Raw genomic sequence first — 21,143 nt, 5'->3', positions numbered from 1 at the left:
GTAGCTTTTAAACATTTATTGTAAGCAGCATTGCGTTGCCCATTAGCTCTCCCTGCAGTGGGCTCCATATTTTGCATTGTGCTTCTGCTTCAGACAAAAAATGTTGCCAGTTGGAGATGGCGCTTGGATTTTCAGTCATGTCATGTCGCAGTGAAAGTTGAGTGCAGAAAGGCCCGCCCTCTGTGCCTGCAGGGAGGTGACGCATGGCGCTGTACGCACACGCATAAATGCCTCACTGTGGCACATCAGCTAAAATCACTGAAAATATCCCCCTTATTACAGGTCTTTTACAGTGTTAAAACATCAGTACTCCTGAAAAAGCGCAAGGTACAAATTCACCGGTTAGGTATTGAGATACCTTTATAATACTGGTTTCCCAGTGCAACACGTCTGCATACATCTGTGTGGATCCTGTGTGTGTTGCCTAGTTGAGCATAATTGAATGGAACCTTTGTGAATGTGGGGCAGAACTCATTATGGACTGCTTCTTCTCTTTTTGTCTTCCTCCTTTGCTATGGTGGTTTATCACATTCTCATCTTTTTTGGTTTCACTCATTTGCTTTTAATGTCTTTCTCAATACCTTAGTTGTCCATCATCCATCTTTCTTGCTCTTGTGTTTCTTTCTCTTTTCCATTGTCTCTCTCTGTCCCATTTCTTCTGCCTATGACTGCCCATCATTGAGTGTTTCTTCAGTGTTTTATTCATTGTCCCTCTTCCTGCATCTTCTGCTGTTGTTGCCATCTACAATAACACTCTCCTGTCTTTATCACTCACCACTACTTCTCACTTCATTTCAATTTCCTTCCCCTCTTTAGAGATTTGTCCATCTTTATCCATCAACGCGTAAACACATCATGTGATTTCCTTTTTTTTACACTCATCTACTCTCAGGCACAGACACACAAACACACAAGCTTCTCTGGAATGAACATCACTATAAAATGTCAGACAAAAGCTAAACTCTGCCGTAATAGCTGTACTGAAAAGAATAGTTGGATTTGTGTTACTCGGAACTACATATCGTGCGATGATGCATGTCATGTGAGAAGTAATGTTGTCACCAGATATTGTATGTGATTATATAAGATGAGTGTACAACTTCAGCAAGGATAACTGGTGCTTAACTGCAGCACTATCAGCACAGTAAGAGTGAAGGGGGTGGAGGGTACATCCACGGGTAAATGGGTGGATGGATTGAACAGCAGGATTGTTATAGAAAGGAGAAGTGTAGGCAAAAACAAGGGGGCACAAGATAAATTGTAGATTTCACTCTACGGGGTATGAGGGCTGAGAGATGGATGAGCGTTTTTTCGAGGGTGATGGTGACAGGATAGCTGAGGATTGAAGTGGGCAATTGGATAAATAGAAGAATGATAAGAAGGAGGGGTAGTGCGGATTGAGTTCATTCCTGAATGTTGGAATCATGGCTGAGTTGGGTGTTGGGAGAATTTCTTAATTAAAACTTAACTGAATGTGAGGGGAGGGGGGGAATATTGTCAGGAAATTACATTTCCTTTATATGGATCACTAAAACTTTGCTTATTTACAGTGACATCGATCTTAATAATTAGGAATCAACCCAGTTTGTTGTCTGGATTAATTGTTTAGCCTTATAAAACAAGGAAATACACAGGATCATCCCATTTGAGTATATTACCAGCCTATAATACAGTCAAAGTCAACTGTTAGACAGCTGTAGCACAGGAGGAAGAGCAGTTGCTCACCAATCGGAAGGTCTGTGGTTCGACTCAGGCTTCCCTGGGCCACATGTTGAAGTGTCCTTGGGCAAGACACTGAACCCCACATTGCCATCCATCAGTGTATTAATGTGTGTGAATGAGTAGAAAGCACGTAGTTGTAGAGTGCCGTATGAGTGTGAGTGAATGGGTGAATGTGGCATGTAGTATTGAAGTGCTTTAAGTGGTCAGTTAGACTAGAAAAGCGCTATACAAGTACAGTCCACTTACCTTTTTAGCTTTTCTGATGATTTTTTAAAATTGATATTATTCATTCAGGTTTAAGCTCTAAACAGGAAACAACAAATGAATACAAATCATCTTGTCAGTTTGTCCAATTTAATCAGCTCATAAATGATGCTATAAACAGAAATCAGAATCTGAGGAATTTGTCTCTGATGCTGGTTGATGGCTGCCTCCATTGACCACAAGAGGAACACAATACTGTGCATGAGGCAGTGCCATAACAAGGGCCCAAATGCTGCATGGTCAAATCCCTGCCCATCCCAATGAATTATGATATATTAAGGTTACTAATGAATCCACAGGCTACTCTCCTCTTGCCTCTTGCATTACCAGCTGCCATTCAACTTTCCACTCACTAATTAAAGCATACTAAGCATCTGTGACGGTGGTAAATAGCTCCATCGCACAATAAGTATCAGAAGGACATAAGTTAATTTCAGTAGCTGGGGAAATAATGTCATTTCAAAACAACCAGCAAAAGCAAAATGCTGTACACATAAGATCAATCCATCCACTGTCTGCACCAAGGCCAAATCAAAAGTTCAGCTTACATTTTACAGATGCACTCCCCAGAATTTTCACAATGCAGAGTTGTTTATTGAATCCTTCAGATCTCTTTTTATTTTATTTTAAAGCTCTCCTGCGTAACCCATTTTTTTTTGTAAGCTATCGTTTATCAGTTCCCTTATTATCGTTGAATGAATGAAAGCTACATTGACTCGTTTTCATAAGTACAACATTTATCTCAACATGTCGGCTGTAATGCATTAGTTGCACATACAGTATTTACAGCTTTGGCATGGAGGCACCGTACATAACGTTAAGATGATGTAATTGTTAACTATCTCTAATCCATTCTTGGAATTATGTGAACTAATTGAAACATTACAGTCTTTGGTGGTCTAGCCTGCTTTCTGTCCAGGAATGAATGTCCCAGACAATAACTCCACATGGTTAATTATCATAAAAAAACAGAGCAAAAGGCTTATTAACAAATTGTAACACATGTACATTACCAAGCCAATTCTAATTTTCAACTATGAATTTATATTCATGTGTCTGCTATTTAAATAAAAAATACATATCTCCTTTTTCCATCTTGGCTGTGAAATAATCCTCCTCTTATCGTTTTCTTCAGAATATCATTATTGAATTTGCCTTTGATAATGAAAGAGTAGAGAAAGTGCTAAAGCAGTTGTTTGAATAATTGGGTTTCATTATTAAATGATGCTTGTTGATAAAGACTTAATGAATAGCTGGAATTATATTGAGGACTGATTATTAAATGTGATGTTGGTTGCAACAGTTCCTGGAATGATGGAATATTGGTACATAAATGTGAAAACTGAAATGGTGTAATGACAGTAAAGAGCAAAATAATGGGGAAGCGACTGAGTAGTGAATTGAAGATCGAACAAGAGCAGGTTTCAGTGTTGAAAGAATGGAAAAATGGACCTTTAGGATAATGAATGCTGATAATGAATGAAAACCATAGCTGAATGCCATGTTTTGAAGACAAAAAAGGGTGGAATAAAATCCTGGGATTGCCAGCTTTGCGATGTTGAAATTCAGGCTGCACTGAATTCCTGTGACAAAAAAAAGAGAAGAATTGAGGTACAATATGGACAGTAAGTTTAGGGAAGACAGTAGGGGAAGCTGGGGGAAGGTAAGAAAAGGTAGAGAAGGAAGAGAAAAAGGCAACAGATAGGGAATACAAATGAAAAAAATTAGGACAACTTTTGTATCATCCATTAACAGAATTACTTTAAAAAAAAAAAGGAAAAAAAGCTGCTCGCCGGAGGAATAATACAAACGTGGAGCACTTTGTTCAGAGATTACCATTTAAGTGTGTCATGGGTAGTGCTGGATTCCCCTTGATGATACTTTGTTTCAGTGCTAGGGCTCCCCTGGTGTTCCTCTGTGTTTGCCTGCCTGTCAGACTTCACTGCAGCATATGTCAAACTTGATCTGGTCACAGCGGTGGCCCTACCATCAAAACCCGTCTCAGTGGATTAGCAATATGTGGAAGCTTTCTGCCCTCCCCCTCTGGAGAATTATGGGATAGCGGAACAGTGAAGGAGCAGCTCACACTTGCAGTGCGGGTCTTGTGGTAGATGATGTGGTGACAAGGGTATTACAGATGCTTGCATAACACTGAGATTAACGCATGATCTTTGCAGCATCCATCTCTTCAAAAGAATTACCATCATGCTCTGACAAGTAAATGACTTCTAACACTAGATGCAGGAGTTTTGTCTATAACCTCAATCATTTATTTTAAACTTTGCTAATTTAATACCACGTGTGGCCCAGCTCACATCCTTTTACTAATATAGGGGAATTTATTTACTCTCTCTGCACTTTTATATGTAGCTAAGAAGAGAACAGCAGAAAGTTAAACCTTTAACATATTTTTCTGTCACGGATGTAAAACATCGAATATATACACATTTCTAATGGATTTTTCTCTTCGAGTGTGTTAAAGTGTTAGGAAGTGTTAGTACTTCAGTTATGTAAATTATTACTTCAATGTAAGGCAGCAACATAATGTGTGGTAGTGGCACACAAGCAATATGTCCTGTGCATGTATGTAAGTTTTATAGTTAAGGATGAACTGTGTTTCTTTCAAAATGAAAGAAGTTCTCTCATCATATGGCAAAAGGTATATATTCTTCAAACTTCAGGCAGTTATCATCTCCTGAAAATTGAATGAACTGGATTTGTCAAGCAAAAAGACTCATCTTTTTAAAACTTGTAATACTGAAAGGCTTCTATGATAAAAGTCACCCATTCTGTGCTGCCCTCCTGCATCCCTCTATAGGGCTTCCTTCTTTCTCCCCACCCCCTCTCCATCACCCCATCATCTCAATGCGGTGATGCTGTCATGACAACTAAAGTGCTTCCTGAGTGCTTGTTGGGTAAACTGACTTTCCCCGAAGTGCCATCTCCCATTTACCCTTCCCCCTGTTAATGTGCATCCTTACACTTCTTTTCTGTACTTGTGAGGACTTCATTTGACACAGTCCTAATGCCTGACCCATAACCTCAGCCATAACCAACATGGTAAATGAATCACCTATATATTGCCGAACCCAAAGAATACATAAACCTAACCCTAACGCTGCTTTTAAAACAAACACTTTTCAAGAAATAGAGGATAGTCCCTATGTACTTACAAAGATAGATGTGCAAGAGCTCACACACACACAACTGCACATTCCTGAAGATGGTAAAATATTGATAAAATACTTCATTCAGCAGTGCTAGCTTCTATCCATGAAAGCCTGATCGTCTCCAGAGCCCTAGACAGTTCTTATGACTGGTTAGACTGGTAGTTCTGCACACTGCTAGTACATTAAGCTCAAATATAGAAGAGAATAGATAGATAGAAAGATACTTTATTGGTCCTGCCTCAATCCTGTGACATGTAGAGTGAGTGATGCTGCATATGATGTTAAAATGCATTGTTCTCCTAGGAAAATCTACGTCCTGGCATTTACTTAGATGTTACTTTGACATTTACCACCAACCTAAACATTTTTACAGACTAATCGCAATCCCCACCCCATCATGGCAACAGCTCTCACTTGCAGGCCCTACAAATTCTTAGAGACCATAACAAAGATTCTGAGGTGTTCACTTGGTCTCCAAATTCCCCAGATTCCAATACCGTAGGCTCTTATGACATCTGTGGGAAGCAAGCAAGTCCACAAAGACCCCATAACCCACAGGGCCAAAAGGATCAAATGCTGGTACCAAACAAACTGACTGGTTGGACCTCTTTTGGTGACAACAGTAAGACCGGCTCATTTTTGTCAAACAGTCATAATATTATGGTTGATAGGTGGAAAAAAAAAAAAAACTGGACTGCATTTACAGATGGTCAAGCCATGAGAAAAGTTAGGCACATATGGCTGTGAGGTAAAAAGAGTAATCACTGACAGTGCAAAACAGAAGGTACATGAGTTACCCATATGGCAACAGTTTATTTGAAATTAATAGATAAATAATAAAGCTTTACAGAGTCTGAAAAAAATTGTGAAAATGTGTAATCTAAAATGAAGAAAAACTTTGCATGTTTTACCATGACAGCTTGAAAACATTATTTTACAGAAAACCCGTCTTTAAGAGGTGTATACATTTTCCAATTGGATATAAGAGTCAGTTAATTTAACAAACCTAAAAAAGGTCAAAAATAGAAAACTGAGCACACCTCGGACCAACAGTTAGCCTATTTGCATGAATACATTGTGAAAAGACCTGTGAAGAGAAGACCGTTTTGAGGTTTTGGATTGATGGCCTTTGTCTACATTTATGTCTGCAATGTTACTCTTATATGATATGAATTTAAGGAACCTGATTGTGAGACCTCATGGAGATGGAAAAGATCATAGGAGAGTGGTGACTGACTGAAAATCAGTGGAAACACAGCTGTGGCTGTAATCAGGAGCTCGTCGATAAAATGGGCCATGGCTCCACTAATCAGAGCTGCAGTGACTATCCTCTTCCAATTATGCCACAGTGTGCTATTTACAGTTTTTCTCTGGAAAAAAAAAGGCAAGAGCTCCAAAACTAACAGTGGCGTAACCAATGGCGATCTGAGTTTCTATAATAGATAAGGCACTACAGACATGAACCACTGTGAATCCTAGAAGGGGGAAAAAGAAAGATACACTTTTTGGATAAAGTTTTCACTTTGCTAAACAATTTTAAAAGAAGCTTTATGAATATTGAGAGCCCATTCTAGGTCAGATAAGAACAACATATGTTTGCCTTGGGTAGCACCCACCATGTTTGTCAGGATTCTGGTCAGGACAAAGAAAGTGAATGAATGGACGTGACAGTAAAGCATGAAGGTGGGGATATGATGACATGAGACTGGATGAGTTAAAAAGATAAATGACGAATGGTCTGCACCTAAATTGCACTCTAACTTTAGCATGGTTCTACAAGGTGCTTCACCATGAGTTTTCCATTCAGCCTGTGGTGGAGCTGTTAGGCAAAGTGCTCACCTGTCATTGTGAGCAACTTGGGGTTTGCTGTTTTTCTTCCAAGGTGAGAGGAGAAGCAGGGAATACAACTGTCAGTCTTACAATTACAAGAAGTCCTGCTTTTCCACCTACACAATGCTTGTTTCAGGCTTTTAGAGAAGAATGAAAACGGCGTTCGGCAGTTGCACAAGCATTAATGGAGACTAATATGTCGACAAAATGGAGGTTAACTAAATGTTAAAATAGAAAATAATATACGACCGAAGTGATTGCTAGTTGAGCCATTCTAGCAACATATCTTCTCAGCATAAATTGACTTTGAATCATCATCATCTTGTAATGATAATCTACCGGCAAATAAATTGTATTTTCTCTAACTGTTGAGACCAGTTTGACCCCCTGGTTTCTGCTTTTTGCCTGATTGTGAGAATAAATGGATGCTGAACAATGACCTGCTCTGTCATCCCCCAGAAAGGAAAACCCCTCTGACTTGATTGTATATTATTATGGTATAATCATCTGTCTTTGTTTGTGTTCACACAGAGAAATGCACGATTACGTGCATGCATTGGTGCATACATACGCAGAGCCACACACACAAACACAATGAGACAACAATAACAGATGAAGGTATGAAACCTTCATACATTCACGCACACAAACAGGCCAACCCCAGTTGTGTTTATGTTTCTTGGACCAGTAGTTTGCTGTAGGACAAATACAGGAAGAGGATATTTACTGGGTTTCCTCGACTGGTTTATTAGTTCACAATTCTATCAGCTAACAAGATAGGCATTGCATTGAAATACATCCGAGCAGATTTTTTGTGTTCTCTTAGTGTTTACATCTGTGTCAGTCTTGCAGAGACTGTGTACAGTCAGAAGACTGTCAGGAATGGAGGAAATAAAAGTGTAAGGCGCAAGCAGCCAATGGTGCAAGCCATTTGGCTTCTCCATCCTTATTTTGTCAGATTGTTTGTTACTGTTTGACTTTAAGCAGTTAAACAGTACAGAACTACAAAAAGAAAAGTTTATCATTTCTTATGACCTTGACTTCTACTTTTCTACAAGTCTGAATGTGCAGTAGGCCTATATGATTAATATTGCATTACATTGTGGCTATTTGACGACTATAGTTGGTTATAGCAGCTTAGATTTCCTGCAAAGAAAATTTTTTAACCCACAACAATAATGTTCTTATGATTTAATGTGATGCAAAACCTTCAGTTGAAAAAGTGCAATATAGCTGCATCTAGCTCCACCTCACCAGCTGTGCTACTTTCATGATACTGAGTATGATGAGTAATGAGCCAATTTTTAGATCCAGAACAAATGAATTTAAATCCAATGCTGATACACATTATCTAGTCTTTAACTTGAACTTCCGTTCTCATACCCTTGCCCACCTATCACTGTGTCCTTCTCTCAGCCTTAATCGCTTACATTTTCTAATCCCTCCAAACGACAGTTGAACATATAAATCAACATGTTTACAGGGAAATGCTTCCAGTTAACGAGGACGTCTGTTAAGAAGCATCAGCGGACACCGCTGGATCCTTAATTTGCTTGGGATGCGAGTGTGTGACGCATATTAATTACATATTAACCTCACACTCACAAATGTACACACTCACAAAGCCATACAGACACAGTAGTGTCTATTGCATATTAATTACCTATTAGCCTTTGTGCTGTGCATTAAGAGCTGCATGGCATCAGAAAAACAGCTTCCCCAAGGGCAACACGTTCACGCGTGCACGTATTAATACCACCTACGCCGTCTTTTCGGCTTGCATTCACAATGAGGAATGGGACATTTAATCAAGCCATGACTGTAATGATTTCATGACAGAAAGTTGGTTTGTTAGTGTATATGTGTTGTTAATTTGCAGGTATAAAAATGTTCCTCTTATGTCAAAGAATGAAAGCAGCTTATCCTGATCTTATAGCTTGTTTGCATTGATATACATTTCATTGAGACGTCTCACATGATAAGAGAGGATTAAAGTATAGGAAGAAATTAGTTACCGAGTCTGAGGTATGGCAAACATAAAACAAGTTGTTTGTGTCAAACATAGGCTTCTGTTACATAACATTTAAAAGATTAAGACAATTTCTGTTTTCTTTTTCCACAAAAGAAATATAGCTGATTACCAGCAGTTGCATGCTCTTCATACATTGGTCAATCGAAAACAGCAGCTTAATTTCTAAGGAATCTTTAGGTCCCAGTAAGTCATCTAGTTACCATTCAAATTAAACTTTTTGCATGTTTTTAACCCTTGGCCTGATAGCCTATCAAGGCAATCCTACAACTGTGGCTTGGTTTTAAATCCCAAACATACATGTTCTGATTTATGCTGACATTTTGACCCTTTTATCCCAGTTTCAGCCTTCTGCTCTCTTTCCTGACCTTCATGCCCCAGTTTTCCTTCAAATCCTTAAAACGCATTAAATGAAGACAGTCAAATTGCTGCATGACCAACTGTAACTGTTTAGTATTTTGCCCTCGTGTTGTGCAGTGCTGTCATATTTATTTTCCTGTTGAGCACGAATGGTCTATTCATCCTAAATGGAAATGAGCTCATATTAATGATAACAAATACCTTAACATTCACTATTGCCTGTGCTTATTAGTCAACTGAAACTGACTTTTATTAAAGTGGCATGCAAAGGATTTATTTTTCACTCAATTTGCACATTTTAATTGCAAATGTTTATATAATTATCATAATCATTTGCAGTTTCCAGGGGAAAGAAATGTTCATGCTATATTTTAATTTGATCAGATCATCTCATTTTTCACACAACCACATTATGAGCAACTGTCTTTGCCAATGTGTGTGTCCATCTGGCTGGTTAAATATCTCTCTTTGTGTTTTTGATTATAATTATTCTCCGCAAATAAATGCAGATTTACTGTTTCATTACAGTAAATGTCAAAGTAATGTAGGACTTCTGCAGAAATTAAAACCAAGTAGCTGTTCTCAAGACTGACAAATGGCAACATCTGTGGTGAACGAACAAATAAAAAATCTCCTGATTTTTAAATCTCCTGAGAGTCAAAACTTCTTCACTGGGTGCCATTGTGGTACCACAGCATACTGTTTGACTGACAACTGATTTTGGAGTGCAGCAGACACACCATGATGTGAGAGCTAATAAAGAAAAATGTGGAAATGCGTTTTAAAATATTCTATCTTTTATATCGACATACTGTATTTGAGCATATGGTAATGTCCCCAGTTATTAGGAATTGGTATTTATGTGTGAAATGAGCTTACATGCCATTCATTGATTTGGCCATGGGGGTTTGGAGGATGAAATGAAGGAGAGCTACTGGCTGCACAATGGCAATAAATCTACTAGCAACCATGAATGGGTTCTGTGTGTGTAGTCTTTGTGTTACCTACCTTTGGAACATTTATGGTATAAATACCAATTGTGTTGGGAATTGTAGTTCTAGTAGGGATCAAAACCTGGTGCAGAAAGGTAAAATGACTGGGGCTATGAGTAAGTATTTGAGATTAGTTTAACATGGGGTTAAGTGTGGATGGGTTACAGTAACTGCACTAAATCAATTGGACTTAATACAATGTTCTTGTTAAGGATACACAAGGTACAGGCAACTGACACAAAATATTTGGTGTATCCTAATGGCAGTACTTGTATCAAATTATAGAACTTAAGGTAAGTCGGTGAATTAAGTCAAGCAAAGATTCAGATAGTATGTAATTAGTACAACAACTACTCCATTATAAAACAAAAAAATGCAAAAAGATGTCGAATTTTTCTTAAATTTATTTATTGATATATCTTAATTAACACCTGAAATACGTTTGCCTCAGCTTGTTCTATGATTCTGGAATGATTGAAACACATTACATGAAAGGAATTATTCCAGTTTAGTGTGTTTGTGTGTGTGTATGTGTGTGTGTGTGTGTGTGTGTGTGTGAGAGAGAGAGAGAGAGAGAGAGATAGAGGGAGAGAGAGAGAATGAGAGGTGAGACTTGGAGTGATCCAGGGCAGAGGGAGAATTTTTCAGGACTAATGTTCCATGACAACAGACCAAGGTTCCGTCAAGGTGAATCAGAGCCACTGCTGTCTAACGACTAAAACACACTCGGTCTCACACATACGCACATGCACACACACACACACACACACACACACACACACACACACACACACACACACACACACACAAAGCATCCTACTGCTCCTCCTTTGTTTCCTTCATTGTCCTCTCTATCCCTGTCTCGTCCTCGTAAACTTGGCCTCTCTCTTCCCATCATTCACTTTTATCGTCATATCTCCCGTTTGCGTTTTGTATTTTCTCCGTTCCAAGTCTTTATCCTGCTGTCCTCCTACCTGAAGTTTAATTATGTAGTTGTTAATTAAAGCTGCAGCCTGACTGGGCTCCACAACACCCACACTCACACAATGGGTGAAAACAACGGCTCTTAAATCTAGTGGACAAACACAGAGGAAACATGGCTCTTGTTTTTTTCTCCTTTGTCTGGTATCCTGACAACTACTCATCTTTCTTTTTTAAAAGAAACATCAATTTGTTATTTCACAGCTCTGTTTAACAGAGGTTAAATCAGGAGGTTAAAGAATGCTATAATAAGTTGATCAGTTCGCTTGGGGTTGTTGAGTTGCACATGGGTGTTAACATTCCGAATACATTCCTGTCTACCTGCCTCACTTAGATCAGCCATCTGAGTTTGTGTTGAATGAAGATATTCTGTCTCTCTCTTGGCTTGTTGAACTACACATGTGTTGGAACATTATTGCGCAGCAGACTCAAGCATAAACACTCTGTAAGGTACAGAATTTAAATTGGATATAGATTTTAGGTCTTTGAAAAGGGTGAAAAACCAACTGTAAGGTCATAAGTTTTGACTAAGACAATGGAACATGAATAATAGGACAAAATTGTGTGGGCTTAAAAGAAATAATCCCTGGAGAAACATAAAAAGGGATTAAACTTCAAAAGAAATATTGTTGTAAAAATATTTGAAATCCTTCTTTTCTTTGACGTTTTAAAAGCATCTCACAAGTGACTTCAAAACAGTCACAACCATCCAAGGAAATTTGTCCACTATGGGGAAGTTGACCTCCTTTTTAAAAGGAAATAACCATGTTGTCCTGCAATTTCTCCTGTCCCTTTTATTTTTTTCACCACTCTGCCTGTGACCCCCTTTCTTCCCTATTTGCACATCTACTCCTATCTCTTCTCTCTCAAACTATTCCCGACATCCTCTCCTTCTCTTTCAGTCTGCAAAGTGGGGTTTTACCGCTCACTGCTGGAGTCTTCAGCCTGCAGTAAATGTCCACCTCACAGTGTGGCCAGACAGACGGGGGCCACAGCCTGCAGCTGTGAAGATGGATACTATAAGATAGACTCTGACCCTCCTAATATGGCCTGCACACGTGAGACATTTCACACCTTTTTTACATTTGCATAGTCTCACTTGTGATTTTACAGCTCATCTTTACAGTTTTTTGTTCATCAAGATACTATTGATTGATATTAGTTGATCCTTTTCCATCTCTCTCAGGCCCTCCCTCCGCTCCACGGAATGCCATTTCCAATGTCAATGAGACAAGCGTCTTTTTGGAGTGGTCCATTCCCATGGAGACAGGTGGCAGGAAAGATGTACGCTACAATATCCTCTGCAGACGGGTCCTGCCAGACGGTAGGGGGTTGGAGGAATGCGGCCCCAACGTACGCTTTCTGCCACGCCGCCTTGGCCTGTCAAACACCTCGGTGATGGTTGCTGACCTGCAGTCACACACCAACTACAGCTTTCTGCTGGAGGCTGTCAATGGGGTGTCAGAGCTGGCCAAAGACCACGCTAAGCAGTATGTGACACTTAATGTGACAACCAATCAGGCAGGTATGTTGCACCAGACTTTTTATCTTGTTTTTCTGCCTGTCATATCCATCATGAAGCTTCTTTTTTGCTTGAAAAACAAACAAACAAAAAAAACTAGCAGGAAGTGCAATAGGCATTACTGCATGAATGAGTTAGTTTTAATAAAGTACTGTTAGCATTACCAGAAACACAGCTGTCCCATTTTTCTCCTCAAAATTATTTTTCCTCCTCACTTAAACTGCCAAAGGTTATCAGCGTGTAGGCTTCCAGGAACAAATAGCTGAGTTTGATAACAAAGGCACCAGATGATCGAATTATCACAGTATTTGTCCAACAAATCTGTTGCTGTATTAATTTTCGCTTATGCACCATCCCTGCCGTGAATGACAGAACATTGCACAGCAGAAAGCCTTTTTTGCTTTTGCTCCTGCATCTAGATATGTAATCGAAAAAGCAGCTTGCTCCCTTCATTTGGGTGATAGATTGCACCAACAAGATTTTCAGGAATCTGTGGCATTATGAAAGCCCCTGAATTGCTGGCCGTTGTGTGTATTGGCTTTCCTGTGTGGTAGCAGGTGTTATTCTGCGTGCCTGCCAACAGCAATGAAAAAAAGATTAATCAATTTACACTTTGATTTTAAGTCAAATAATATATGTAACCTCTGCTTTAAGCAGCCAACCATGAGACCATAAGAGGCCATATTCATATAAGACAGGTAAGAAGTCCGGCTACTTTGCATACATGTACCGTTGCTGTTGCTGGCTCTCTTTTTGAAATGAAGATGAAACATTGTATCTGCTTTGGGAATCCATTTTTGTGTTTACAGGAGGTAGACACTTCTTTAGGTTATTTTATTTGCTTGTAGTGAAATGGGTAGCACACAGCATGATGAAAAGGGAGAAACATGAGATGATTGTTCTCCTCCTCTACGCCTCCATCTGGAGGAAAGCCAAGAAGGGGGGGGGTGAAAGGAGTGTCGAAGGATTGTCTTTGCTCCATTTTGCTGAACAGATGGTACATTGGCACTCAAGAAATAGTCGGTAGTATTACTAGCAGCTTCAGTAGGAAATAGAAGTGGTAGTAATAGGGCAGATAGTGGATACAATGTGTGCTGAGGGGAGACACAAACAGACAGAAAGAGAGTTAGAGGCAGATGGCTGTCTTACAATCAAGACTGCTGACAGCCATCTAACTGTCTTGTCATTACGGTTGTCAGCAGACTGAGTGGATTACACCAAACTAAAAAACTCAAATTCAGTTTAGTGAAGTTGTAGCTGGATTAGCAAATCACTGGACCAAATGGAGATTTGGGATTATGTTAGATTACACATGGCAGCCAGAGTTGCAGACAGATAAGCGCTGCTTTTTCTCATTGGTTGAGTGAGGCACAATCTTCTGTAGGTGAAGACACAAGTGTAGATTGTGTGCACATGGAAATATTTGTTGAAGCACTTACAGGCACTGTAAGGCATTTCAAATTTGAATGATTCCATTGTTTTTTGCACGAGAATAGTTGCTCCATTCACATTCAAAGAATTGACTTCTTAAAGTAAGACACAAAAGAAAATACAGGAGTAAATCATGCTTATATTTTAGTTGAATCAGCAAACTTAATATTAACAAAGTTTAATTTAAAAGGTAGACAGAATCCCTGAGAATTGTACTTTTTTATCACATAACAATTTGAATTATCATCAAATTGCATCATGATGCAGAAAAAGCATTAATTAGTTACACATTTTCACCAAACTCCAGGTGATAGTGTTTGATGGGCGGCTCGCTGAAGACCCCTTACGTCCTGCTTAATAGCTGGGTTTCAGTCACGTGATTATAATGACACGCGAAGGCGGCGCGAGTTAAGATGGAGGGCAGGAAGTAAAAATTGAGAAAAACGTTGCAGAGAGTCCGTATTATACAGATTTAGAGACAGTTTCGAGACAAAGATACAGTTAATCAATAAATATGTTGCACGTGACCCATATCTCATGAAGATGAGTGACTTTTCGACAGAACCTAAAGATTTGCCGACAATCAAGATTGTTGACGTCACAAACTATCTGGTCCTTCAGACATCCTACTACACTAAACAGCAGATGAAAGCATATAAAAGTATGGAAGCATATATTTTTTCGTTAGCGGGTGGGTCCACAACCTCGGTACCAAACGGCTCCACGATGATTATTGTTTAGTCTTCGCCAGGGTGAGTGTTTTTTTTCTTGTACTGTTTTGTGTTAAGATGCTAGCAGCTAGCAGTAGTGGCTATAATCTTTTTTCCCCCTTGCCCTGTCCACCATTATGGCAGCAGAATTGTAGTCTGAATACCGTTTATGCCAAACACATTTGCTTTTCCAAGAAAAGCGATATGCAACACATCTTGACGACGACGTTAACCTGACAGTCCTATGTTTCAAGGTTAACCACTCTCAAATATCAAGCGAAACACTCTCGTCTGTCTGCGTCAGTTCTGGACTCAAAACACAGGCATTTTTTCAGACGAGATATCCTCAGCTCACTTCCTGCCCTCCATTACACAAATTTCTCTTTATTCTCTCATTTAGAAGCAGTATGTTTTGTGTTCACAGCGCCTGACTGGTGGCACTTTCACGATGGACCAACTGCTATTTATTTCAATTACAACCTATACAGACATGATCTATTCAACATTGAAAGCCCTATCCATGTGCTAAAGTCATTTAGAAACGGATTACTTACTTCAGTGTCTCAGACATAGCCATGTCAGAAAACCAATTAGATTAATTGTATACTTTACAATATAGTATACCTTAAAAATACCTTAAATTTTTTATGCAGTCAACAAAGTGAGAACTTTAAAAGTTGGAGCTCTTTGCATCAGCTGACTTGCCAAAGTCACTATATTTTTAATGATATTCCTGGAGCATCAACTGTTATGAACAGTTTAACACACTGCATTTTTGAGACTGTTGTCATTGGCTGTATTTCTGCTTTTGGTAAAGAGGCAAAAACAAGAGACAGAAACAAAACTCCTTTGAGACGGACGCGAGAGTTGGACAGAAAAAGCGAAGAAGACTCTGTGGATCCGCTGTTTGATGTGAGGGAAGTGTCACATACGATAAGGGATCCGTGAAATAGGTGATTTCACAGTATCTCTGTGAAGCCCCGCTGAATAATAAAGTGTTTGGTACTCGTGAGGAGAAGATGGAAAGCGGTGAAAGGCTGGGGAGAACTTGAAAAAAGAAAAGACACAACAACGGGGTAGAGGTGGTGAGGACAAACTGGAGGAGAAAATGATTGGGAGGTTGTGATGAGGAAAGAAAAGGTCACATAGCAAGAGGCTGTAAAAATGGAGCATGTTCGGAGGGAAAACGTGGCAAAGATGATGGAAGGGAAGAGCAAACATTTGCTACCTTAATATTACCTTTCACACCAATTCCTCATTTCAGAGAAGTTGCTACCTGAAGTAAACGTTAAGTTGTAGAAACTGATTTTAAAAAGAAAGAATCACCGAAATGACTGCCCAACTATTCCTGCAGTCTAATTATGCTTTCTAAGAGTCCACTATCCAGATCTTGTACGTGAAACTGACAGTAAAAAGGCGATGATACATGTATTTAACTTTCCATTTCAACTAAAGGGGTACCAACTTCAAATTAAAAAATGTTCATGTTTCGTCTGGTCAGGATGCATGTTCTCCCAGTGCATGCGTGGGTTCTCTCCAGCTACTCTGGCATCCTCCCACCTTCCAAAAACATTCTTGTTAGATTAACTGGTGATTTGAAATTGACCCTGGTGTAGAAGCTGGTGTAGAAAATGAATGGATAGATGTCTTGTAAGAGAATATAGGGCAGAGAAATCCCACATATTAGAAAAAGCGGCTCGTTAATTTTTGTTTAACAAGCCACTTTTTGCTTGTACGTTACTGGATTAATAACTCCCCCTCACACAAACTATCTTGCTGCCTTTTGACAAGAAGTAAATGTAAATCGTGCTGGTTAAGCTTGATAAAAGGAGTCTCACGGTAGCTCATTGCTTATGTTGTCTTTATTTCAGGTTATTTGTTCGTGTCACTCAGCATTGCGTTGTAACTGCACAGTAAGTGCTCCCAAATATACTATACACATATATCACATATGTACTTTATTTTGGCTGTTGTCAGCTATTCTTCAAATTAATTGCGAAACATTGCTTTGTTGTGTTGGTGAAAATGCACGGCCTGGTGCTGTGGTTATGTGTCCTGCTGCTGCTGTTGGCATACATTCTGCAGAAAGGTTAGTGGAGTCCTGGGGGGCTCCGGCTGGATGTTTGCAGAGTCTACATCCTGTTTTTAGGTAGCAAATGTATGACATTGTGAATCTGCATCAAATGTTTGAATCAAATGTTTCCTGAAACTTTAACAACATCTAGGATGTTTTGGTTAATAAGAAAAATACTTTCCAATGACTTTTGCATTATTTTTGATTGTTTAATCTTAAAAAAGAGTTGAGAACAAATGCAGCATTTAGGAAAAATGCCAAATCCATTGCTTTTTTTTTGCGTAGCTGACCCAGTTGCTTTAAGTCACAAAATCTTTAAACTCGTCAGAAAGGTGCTGGTGTCATCATGGCTGGTGTTTTTTTTTTTAATAGATTACCAATCATACAGGCAGAAACTGTAACCTTCGAATGCAAGAAAATGGAAGTTAAACTTGTTCTCCTTGTATCTGTCTGTACTGAGCCATAGCATATGACATGGTAGATAAAAACAAAGTTTAAGAACAAAGAAAGAAATGCCACAAATCACAAAGCTCTGTGGGGATGAACCTTTTCAGTTTACTGAAAATTGTTCCTTATTTAACCTAAAACAGACATTGAGGTGGGCTCCTTCCAATATTAGCACTTGTACAAGGCTACCATAGTTATTGTACTGCTGTCTGTAATAGATCTTATCCAACACAGACCTTCCTGCACTATGGATGTCAGACTGAGCTGTGACAGCCTCATCCATTGCCAATATAAGGTCAAGAGTCATCTGTTTGTTGGTCGAAGTGGAAAGACTATGTTCAACAAATAGATAATACAAAGGAAAGATGTGAAGCTGGTTTATCACAAAGCAGCAGTTATAGTGGAGTTGTGCTGTTGAGATATTGTTGTCTTTGAAACTTAAAAGAAAAAAAGAGCTGCAAAAGACATCAGAGTGCTTTTAGATTAAATGCTGACAGGAAGCGCACCCGAGTGATCTGCCAGAGAAAAGCTCTATATGGACATGGGTCCTAAGAGACATGAAAGAAAGTAAAGAGAGAGAGATGGTGAAAAATTTACAGCAAAAGACCCTGGTTACACAGTAACTAGAAATGCTGTTTTCAATGATCAATGCCTGAAAGCCCTCATGAGACCTAAGTTAATATTTAATTGTTTGTATTGTCTGACTTGGATTATTTATAACTTTTACAATGTATCTTCCCAGTTATTCGTAAAAGTTTTTTTGTATTTCTCATTTCTTGGCAAGAGAGTTTAAAATGCCCTGAAGTGTCTTTTTTTGGAGCTTATTGGAGAGGAGGTGTAGTAGAGGCAAAGAGCTCTGTGTTAGTCATTTCATGGGAATTTTAAAGCCCTGGGTCTAGAAATCGCCCTATACTTTTAAGTATTCTTCCCTCTTCAGCTTTTATGAATTGCTCAGAACTCAAATGCACAATTGATGAAAATGCACAAATGAATGAAGACCACAGGTCAGTTCTAGGATGCTGAATCAATTTAAAGTGGCATAAAAGCAGCAGTCAGGCAAAAGGTTAAGCTGCAAGCACTAATAAAGGCATCTGTGTCTTCCATCTCTTTCATTCTGTCTCTCAATCTATCTTTCTGCCATTCTTTGAGGGTAGTTATAGAAAAATAAACCAGATAGTTGAAGTCCATATTGATTTCAGTGATGGTGCAGACAGATAGGGGTCTGAGAGGCTTATGCTCAGCACTCTGATAATGTTGTGCTTATCTGAGGCCAGAGTTGTTACACTGGAAGGTCTGTATTCATACACTGGAGTGCTTTCTTACCCTTTTCTAACCTTTCTTATTCTTACAGTTCAAGTATTATTTTCACAGAAAACACACAACTGTCTCTTTGTCAGAGCACCAGGAGTTTTTGTACGTTCGTATTCCTCATTACTGTACTGCATGTTCTCATTAGGAGATGTGAATGGAAGTGTTTAAACCAGAAGCGTCATTACACTGTCTTCCCTGTTGCTAAAATAAAAGTGTTGCTGGGGCCCTGTCAACGCTCTTTCAACATGTCTCCCCCTCACTTTCTCTCTGATATTTTATTTCTCACTTTTTTTCCCCCTCTCATCATCCCACCTGCTTGTCTCCCATTCTCTCATCCTGCTTTTGTCAGTCTGTCCCTCTCTCTTATCACCTCTTGTTAACTTTCTGTGTTACTGCCTCTCAAATCCTATTTCCAAAGCATTTGTTTGTTTTGGTCTGTGAGCTCAAAATTGTGTGTCTATACTTTTAAATTTCTGGTGAAAATGGAAGAGTCAGGAAGTGTGAAAAGTGGGAATTATGGATTATGGTCATTTACTTTCTCTATTATAACTTTTCACTTGGCCTACGCAAAAAGAGGAAAAATCTGCAATGGGCAATATCATTTCTTTAACTTGAACAAATTAGTATATTGATATGATGTAATGTAAACTGCAATGATAAAAGTGTCTTTAAAAGTACATACTTTTTATACCTAAATTGATACAATGTTAATGTGACATAACAAAGTATCTCCAACCTGATTTTCTTGTGCGTGCTTATTCATCATGTCTCAGACAGTCTCATCAGCACTACAGTAACAGATATTCCACTGAATGCAGAAGGGTGTTTGACTGTGGCTGGAACCAAACAAGATATCCTTGAAACCAAACCTACAGATTGTGGAATCTGAGTTTTGTGGTTATTCACTTTAATAATTAGAGGACAAATTACGGTAGTTGATTATTTAAAAAAAATATCTATCTATCTTTATCTAATTGATGGCTTCAGCACCAGCGCATGTTTTGCATGTAGAAAGTCGCATCAGGTTTATCCGTAAAACCTGAGATCATCGTATTTGGGGCTTTGCAATCTATACACCCTCATATGACAGCTTCTATTCAAACCCTTTGATTGAATACACCATGGAGAACTGCCTCCGTTTTTGGAGGATTTAAACTTAGATTTTGGGGTATTGTTACACCTTAAGCTGCTGGGAAAATAATCCCTCTCCCATCATTGAATCCCAGCCTTTATACCATTTAAGCATTGAAAGTGTGTGTGTGATTTTTGGTCTCTGGTTTCAGGCTTTTAAGATGTCGCGGATAACGCTTCTGTGCAACCATCCACTCAGGATACAGTTACTGTGTTTGTAGCAATGATTTATTCCCTGTGGAGTTCTGCTGAGGCTATTGAAACCTAAACGGTGTTTAGCATTTGCAGTAGATGCACACTGGCCAGCATGCACACACACACACACACATACTCGTACACTATCAGGATGTTGCCTGAGGGAGCATTTTGCCTGGTTAAAAGCTCTTTATGTGTCAGACTCGCCAACTGTCCCTCTGAGAGATGGCTCAACGGTTCAGGTTACAACAGGATGGCTCTGTGATTGATGCAAACTCACACAATTCAACTCATTTGACTTCAAAGCTGTAACAATAAATTACCAATCCCATAAAAAAGTGAAGGTAAAAACTGTAATAGAGACAAAATGTATGAATATCTTGAGTTCGACATGAAAGTGACATGATGTGAAATAAATTAAACTGAAACAGTTTTTCAGATGTTTTTGGTTTGTCTTGTGATGACAATTTCCAATGCTCAATCAGTTCCAAGCTGTTGTACCTTTTCCATGCATCTGTTCAGTAGCAGGATATAAACGGATTATTTAATTTGACGCGGTGTACCTTGCTGCCAGATTGCAGCCATGGTTTTAGAGACAGATCTGCTTTAAAACTAAAATTGATATCTTTTCTTGAGTCAGTGAACTGAGCCAAAGAGCTTCTTAGGAATTTAAATTCCAGAAAACTCATGAAAAACACAGCAAATTACTTTTGTTATCAGAAATGACATGACAACAGTGACGTGTGTATTACCATACCAATTCTATTAGCAAAAACCCCTCCTCACACCGCTATCTGTGAAATAATATTGTTTTTAACAGATTGTTTTTTCCTTTTTCACATTTCATGTGCAGTTTAGTATTTCACATGATCACAACAGGCATTATTATCGTTGTGTGTTTAAACATCAAAAGACGGGGAGGTGTCATTAAGAGGTTTGTGTTATGGAGGCTGATCGTACCCAACAGATTTCAC

General features: G+C 38.9%; 1 protein-coding gene across 1 annotated transcript in view; it reads left to right on the top strand.

Annotated features, from left to right (window-relative positions):
- The window catches only part of LOC140276809 (ephrin type-A receptor 5), a 62,702-nt gene that overhangs the window by 18,233 nt on the left and 23,326 nt on the right, over window positions 1-21,143 (top strand). Inside the window, exons 4-5 of the mRNA XM_072371621.1 lie at window positions 12,251-12,406; window positions 12,535-12,873. Coding sequence (XP_072227722.1) covers window positions 12,251-12,406; window positions 12,535-12,873 — 495 coding nt within the window. The remainder of the gene's footprint in view (window positions 1-12,250; window positions 12,407-12,534; window positions 12,874-21,143) is intronic.

This window comes from Leuresthes tenuis, unplaced genomic scaffold (assembly GCF_036924035.1).
Source record: "Leuresthes tenuis unplaced genomic scaffold, fLeuTen1.0.hap1 SCAF_19, whole genome shotgun sequence".
In the NCBI taxonomy this organism is placed as follows: domain Eukaryota; kingdom Metazoa; phylum Chordata; class Actinopteri; order Atheriniformes; family Atherinopsidae; genus Leuresthes; species Leuresthes tenuis.
Note: the sequence above shows the minus strand (reverse complement) of the source record. Positions and strands in the feature narration are given on the sequence as shown.